Genomic DNA, 7,140 nt, shown 5'->3' on the forward strand with positions numbered 1-7,140 from the left:
TTTTCCCCAATCTTTTTTTTTTTTTTTTTTTTTTTTTTTTGCCTCCACATCAGTTGCACTTTTTTGGCCCTCAGATCCCCATTTTTTTGGCCCCCAAGTCCCCAGTTTTTTTGGCCCCCGTGTCCCCCTTTTTTTGCCCCAAAATCCCGTTTTTTTTCCCCAAGATCCCCCTTTGTTTTGCCCCCAAATCCCTTTTTTTTCCCCAAAAACATTTCCTTTTTTGCCCCCAATCTCACTTTTCAGACCCAAAATCACATTTTTTAACCCCAAACTTCCTTTTCAGGTGATAACGGCTTGGAATGACCCCAAAATCCCCTTTTATTGCCCCCTGAAGTCCTCCTTTTTCCCCCCAAATCCTCCTTTTTTTCCCCAAAATCTGCCCCTTTTCCCCAAAATCTCCTTTTTTTTCTCCCCAGAATCCCCTTTCAGGCTCCAAAATCCCCTTTTTTTCACCCAAGGCCTCTTTTCAGGACCTGAAATTCCCTTTTTTACCCTCAAACTCCCTTTTCAGGTCATAATGGCTTGGAATGACCCCAAAATCTGCCCCCTTTTTTTGCCCCCAAGTCTCCCTTTTTTTGCCCCCTAATCTCCTTCCCCCCCCCAAAAATCCATTTTCAGACCCCAAATCCCCTTTTTTTCACCCCAAATTTCCTTTTCAGGTTCTAATGGCTTTAAATGTGACCCCAAAAATCACCGTTCTCACCCCCAAAATCACCTGTTTTCCCCCAAACTCCTTTTTCCCAAACTCAGTTTTTCTCCCCAAACTCACTGTTTTCCCCTGAATTCTCCTTTTTTCCCCCAAACTCATTTTCCCCCCAAACTCACTGTTTTTCCCTCAAACTTCTTTTTACCCCAAATTCTCCTTTTTTTTCTCCTAAACTCCTTTTTGCCCAAGCTCAGTGTTTTTCCCCCCAAATTCTCCTTTTTTTCTTCTAAATTCTCTTTTGCCCAAACTCACTGTTTTTCTCCCCAAACGGTTTCAGTTCTGGGAGGTGATCAGCGATGAACATGGCATCGACCCCACGGGCACCTACCACGGGGACAGCGACCTGCAGCTCGACCGCATCAGTGTCTACTACAATGAGGCCACAGGTGGGCACACCTGGGGGCATTTCAGACACACCTGACTGCACCTTGGAGCTCTGGGGGGCACCTGGGACACACCTGAGGGCACCTAGGATACACCTGGGTGTGTTTTGGGTACACCTGGGGGCACCTGTGCTCCTCTGGGGGCACCTGGGTACACCTTGGCACACCTGGGGGTGTGTTGGAGACACCTGGGGGCACTTGAGCACACTTGGGGTGCCTGTGGGGGCACCTGGGGGTGTTCTAGATACACCTAGGCACACCTGGGCTGCACTTGGGGTCACCTGGGGGCATTTTGGGGGCACCTGTGCTGCCTCTGGGGTCACATGGGATACACCGGGGGACACCTGTGGACACCTGAGGGCATTTTGGGGGCACCTGGGGTGGCCCTTGGGGACACCTGGGAGGCATTTTGGGTACACCTAGGCTGCCTCTGGGGGCACCTGGGCAGACCTGGGCTGCCTTCACAGACACCTGGGGGTGTTCCGGGCATACCTGGGGTGCCCCCAAGGGTCACTTGGGCACCCCTGAGGCCCGTGGGACAGGATCAAAACACACCTTGGGGTACCTGGGCCCATTTTGGGTGGGTTTGGATCAATTTTGGGGTTGTGGTGACCTTGTGACCTCCCAGGTGTGCCCCCAGGTGTCACCTGTGTCTTGTGGCACCTCCTGGTGCCACCTGGGCCCATTTTGGGTGGGTTTGGTTGGATTTTGGCCATTTTTTGGCCGATTTTGGGTGGGTTTAGGTCAGTTTTGGGGTCCTGGTGACCCTGTGACCTCCAGGTGACCTCCCAGGTGTCCCCACAGGTGGGAAGTATGTGCCCAGGGCCATCCTGGTGGACTTGGAGCCTGGCACCATGGACTCCGTACGCTCCGGACCCTTCGGGCAGATCTTCAGGCCGGACAACTTCGTTTTCGGTCAGTTACACCTGGAGGGGTTGGAGGTCCTCAGGGTGGTTTGGGGTCCTCAGGAGAGTTTGGAGGACATCAGTGAGGGGTTGAAGGTCCTCACCTCACGGGGTTTTGGAGGTCTTCAAGGAGGAGTTGAGGGTCTTCAGTGGAGTTTGGAGGTCATCAAGGAGGGGTTGAGGGTCCTCAGGGGGTTTGGAAGTCATCAAGGAGGGGTTGAGGGACCTCAGGGGGTTTGGAGGTCATCAAGGAGGGGTTTAGGGTCCTCGGGGGGTTTGGAGGTCCTTGGGGGGTTAGAGGTCATCAAGGAGGGGTTGAGGATCCTCAGGGAGGGTTAGAGGTCATCACGGAGGCTTTGGAGGTCATCGGGGGATTTAGAGGTCCTCAAGGGTCACTGGGGAGGTGTTGGGGTCTTCAAGAGGGTTTGGAGGTCCTCAAAGAGCATTTAAAGCTCTTGAAAGCAGCTTGAAGCTTCTCAGTGGTGATTTGAAGGCCCTCAAAGACCATTTTAGGCTCCTGAAGTGGTTTGAAGCTCCTCAATGACCTTTGTCCGTGTTCTCCCTCCAGGCCAGAGCGGCGCTGGCAACAACTGGGCCAAGGGTCACTACACAGAAGGTGCTGAGCTGGTGGACTCGGTCCTGGACGTGGTGCGGAAGGAGGCCGAGAGCTGTGACTGTCTCCAGGGCTTCCAGCTGACCCACTCCCTGGGTGGTGGCACCGGCTCGGGCATGGGCACCCTGCTCATCTCCAAGATCAGGGAGGAGTACCCCGATCGCATCATGAACACCTTCAGCGTGGTGCCCTCACCCAAGGTAGGACCTCCTGGGTGGAGCTGGGACCAGCCCGGGGGGGGGTTGGACCTCTAGGAGGACTTGGAGGATGATGTGGGTGAAAGGTTATGGAGGTGTCACCGAGTTGGGGTGGAAGAGTTGGTGAGCTCAAGGTGGTTTGTAGGGGTTAGGGATGGAGGTGGGACTAGCCCTGGAGGGGTTGGAGCTCTAGGAGGACTTGGAGGATGATGTGGGTGAAGGTTGTGGAGATGTCACCAAGTTGAGGAGAAGAGTTGATGGTTTTGAGGTGTTTCCTAGGGGTTGGGGTGGAGACAGGTCCAGGTGGGACCATCCCTGGAGGTCTCAGGGGTCATGGTAGGAGATGGCCCAGGTGAGTTGGACTCAGTGCTCTTAGAGACCTTGTGTGAGTCCATGATAGGCCAAGGGTTGGACTGGATGAGCTCAGAGACCTTCCAGGGACTGAGGACAGGTCAAGGGTTGGAGGTGGTCAGAATTGATCTCTTCCACCCTTGATGATTCCATGGCAGGTCAAGGGTTGGACTTGATGCTCTTGGAGATCTTGTAGGACTCATGACAGATGAAGGATGGCCTGAGAGGTCTGTGGGAGGTCAGGGGTTGGACTGGATGACCGGAGAGGTCAAGGGTTGGACTGGATGACCCAAGAGGTCCCTGAAGGTTTGGTCTTGCCCCCTTGGACCCCTCCTGCCCCTGCTGACCCCCGGTTGTCCCCTCAGGTGTCGGACACGGTGGTAGAACCTTACAACGCCACCTTATCCGTGCACCAACTGGTGGAGAACACGGACGAGACGTATTGCATCGACAACGAGGCCTTGTATGACATCTGCTTCCGCACGCTGAAGCTGACCACGCCCACCTACGGCGATCTCAACCACCTGGTGTCGGCCACCATGAGTGGAGTGACCACCTGCCTGCGCTTCCCCGGCCAGCTCAACGCTGACCTGCGCAAGCTGGCCGTCAACATGGTGCCCTTCCCGCGCCTGCACTTCTTCATGCCTGGCTTCGCGCCGCTGACGTCGCGCGGCAGCCAGCAGTACCGCGCCCTCACCGTGCCCGAGCTCACCCAGCAGGTCTTCGATGCCAAGAACATGATGGCGGCCTGCGACCCGCGCCACGGCCGCTACCTCACCGTGGAGCTGTCTTCCGCGGCCGCATGTCCATGAAGGAGGTGGACGAGCAGATGCTGAACGTGCAGAACAAGAACAGCTCCTACTTCGTGGAGTGGATCCCCAACAACGTGAAGACGGCCGTGTGCGACATCCCCCCGCGAGGCCTCAAGATGGCCGTCACCTTCATCGGCAACTCCACCGCCATCCAGGAGCTCTTCAAGAGGATCTCGGAGCAGTTCACGGCCATGTTCCGCCGCAAGGCTTTCCTGCACTGGTACACGGGCGAGGGCATGGACGAGATGGAGTTCACCGAGGCCGAGAGCAACATGAACGACCTGGTCAGTGAGTACCAGCAGTACCAGGACGCCACGGCTGAGGAGGAGGAGGACTTTGGGGAAGAGGCCGAAGAAGAGGCTTGATGGGCCTGGGAGGACTTCAGAATCTTGCTCGGAGAGCCTCAACTGCCGCATCGTCGTCCTTGGAGAACCTTCTGTTCCTCGTCGTTGGAGATCCTTCTGTTTCACATCATTGTCCTTGGAGATCCTTCTCTTCCTCATCGTTGGCCTTGGAGAACCTTCATTTCCATGTCACTGTCCCTGGAGACCCTTGTGTTCCTCATCATTGGCCTTGGAGAACCTTCTTCTCTTCCACATCATTGTCTTGGAGAACCTTCTCTTCCACTTCATTAACCTTGGAGAATCTTCTGTTCCTCAGCATTGGCCTTGGAGATCCTTCTGTTCCTCATCATGGTCTTGGAGAACCTTCTGCGTCATTGGCCTTGGAGAACCTCCTGTTTCTCATCATGGTCTTGGAGAACCTCCTGTTTCTCATCATGGTCTTGGAGAACAGAACCTTTCTCATCATGGTCTTGGAGAACCTCCTGTTTCTCATCATGGTCTTGGAGAACCTCCTGTTTCTCATCATGGTCTTGGAGAACCTCCTGTTTCTCATCATGGTCTTGGAGAACCTCCTGTTTCTCATCATGGTCTTGGAGAACCTCCTGTTTCTCATCATGGTCTTGGAGAACCTCCTGTTTCTCATCATGGTCTTGGAGAACCTCCTGTTTCTCATCATGGTCTTGGAGAACCTCCTGTTTCTCATCATGGTCTTGGAGAACCTCCTGTTTCTCATCATGGTCTTGGAGAACCTCCTGTTTCTCATCATGGTCTTGGAGAACCTCCTGTTTCTCATCATGGTCTTGGAGAACCTCCTGTTTCTCATCATGGTCTTGGAGAACCTCCTGTTTCTCATCATGGTCTTGGAGAACCTCCTGTTTCTCATCATGGTCTTGGAGAACCTCCTGTTTCTCATCATGGTCTTGGAGAACCTCCTGTTTCTCATCATGGTCTTGGAGAACCTCCTGTTTCTCATCATGGTCTTGGAGAACCTCCTGTTTCTCATCATGGTCTTGGAGAACCTCCTGTTTCTCATCATGGTCTTGGAGAACCTCCTGTTTCTCATCATGGTCTTGGAGAACCTCCTGTTTCTCATCATGGTCTTGGAGAACCTCCTGTTTCTCATCATGGTCTTGGAGAACCTCCTGTTTCTCATCATGGTCTTGGAGAACCTCCTGTTTCTCATCATGGTCTTGGAGAACCTTCTGTGTTGACTTTGGCCATGGAGTAGATGTTCTCGAAGCCATTGTTGACCTTCATCCTCCACATCATCGTCCTCCCAACTCACCGTGGTCAGTGGAGACTCCTCAACCCTCAGAGACCTTCTCCAGCCTTTGCTCTTCATCTTTTTGAAGAGCCTCAAGGAGCTCCAAAGAGCCTTTGGTTCTCCTCATGGTCCTCGAGGATCTTCATCCTCCTCCTCAAAGAGCCCCAACAAGTCCTTGGGCTTCATCATGGTTGGTCACTTGGCCTTGGGCGTCGGCCCCAAAGAGCGTTTGGCCTTCGTTGGAAGGTCCTTGATCTTCATCCTCCTCCTCAGAGAGTCCTTGGCCTTCATCATCCTCTTGGGACAGGCCTTGGCCTTTATCGTTGGCCTCCAAGAGTCTGTGGCCTTCACCACCCTCAGAGCCGGTGACCTTCCTCATCCTCATGGGGACCTCTTGACCTTCCTCATCCTCATGAGGACCTCTTGACCATCATCACCATCACCAGAACCTCTTGACCTTCATCACCAGAACCTCTTGACCTTCATCTTCGGCACCAGGAAGACACCATTGACCATCACTGGCACCAGGACCTCTTGACCTTCCTCCTTCTCAGCCTTGGACTTCCTTGACCTTCATCATCGTCCCCAGGACCTTCATCTTCCTCAGCTTTGGCTTTTTGGTCACATTTCCTCCATTTTGGTCACATTTCCTCCATTTTTTTATCACATTTTCTCTATTTTTAGCTTCTTTTCCCTCATTTTGGTTCATTTCTCCATATTTTACCTATTTTTGACTTCATTTTCTCCTCTTTTCAGGACTTTGGACCATTTTGGGCTCAGTTCTCCCATTTCAGTTAAATTTTGGGGCATCTTTGGGCCATTTTGGTTCATTTAGAGTCATTTTGGGGCCATTTTTGGTCCTTTTGATACTTTTTTTGTCAACTTAGGTCTATTTTGGGCCATTTATGTCTTAATTTTTGGTCCACTTACGTCCATTTTTGGTCAGTTTATGTCCATTTCCCCCCATTTTTGGAGCATTTCTGTCCATTTTTCCTCATTTTTTTTCCATTTGTGTCCATTTCCCCCATTTTTGTCCCATTTCTGTCCATTTTTGCCCCTTTTGCTCCATTTCTGCCCATTTTGGTCCATTTAGGTCCAATTTTGCCCATTTTGGCTTCATTTAGTTCAATTTTTCTCCATTTTTTTGGTCCATTTCTCTTTATTTTTGGTCCATTTCCCCCAGTTTTGGACCATTTATCTCCATTTTTGCTCCATTTCCCCCAGTTTTGGTCAATTTACCCCATTTTTGCTCCAATTCTGTCCATTTTTTGTCTATTCCTGTCCATATTTTCCTCCATTTCTCCCATTTTTTTCTCCATTTCTCTCCATTTTTGGGCCCTTTACCCCAGTTTCGGTGATTCCTGTCCCATTTTCAGTTGCTTTTTGCCCTTTTTGGTGTTTTTTTTTTTTTGCCTGTTTGTTTGGTTTTTCATATTGAAAAGTTGCCCCTGGGCACCAATAAACCAGGGGAAAGACTCACCTGGAGCTCCTGTCCTACCTGGGGGGCACCTTGGGGTCACCTGGGGGTCCCCAACCTGTCCCTTCCCCCCAAAGTAGATCGACTC

The 7,140-nt window shown here is 52.1% G+C and overlaps 1 protein-coding gene across 1 annotated transcript in view; it reads left to right on the forward strand.

Annotated features, from left to right (window-relative positions):
* The window catches only part of LOC103805751 (tubulin beta-7 chain-like), a 9,077-nt gene extending 4,723 nt beyond the window's left edge, over positions 1-4,354 (forward strand). The window contains 5 exon segments of the mRNA XM_009078410.1: positions 984-1,092; positions 1,894-2,004; positions 2,563-2,807; positions 3,521-3,935; positions 3,938-4,354. Of these exon segments, the coding sequence (XP_009076658.1) occupies positions 984-1,092; positions 1,894-2,004; positions 2,563-2,807; positions 3,521-3,935; positions 3,938-4,332 (1,275 nt within the window). The 3' untranslated portion in view covers positions 4,333-4,354.
* The last annotated feature ends 2,786 nt before the right edge of the window (positions 4,355-7,140 follow it).

This window comes from Acanthisitta chloris, unplaced genomic scaffold (genome assembly GCF_000695815.1).
Source record: "Acanthisitta chloris isolate BGI_N310 unplaced genomic scaffold, ASM69581v1 scaffold15647, whole genome shotgun sequence".
In the NCBI taxonomy this organism is placed as follows: Eukaryota; Metazoa; Chordata; class Aves; order Passeriformes; family Acanthisittidae; genus Acanthisitta; species Acanthisitta chloris.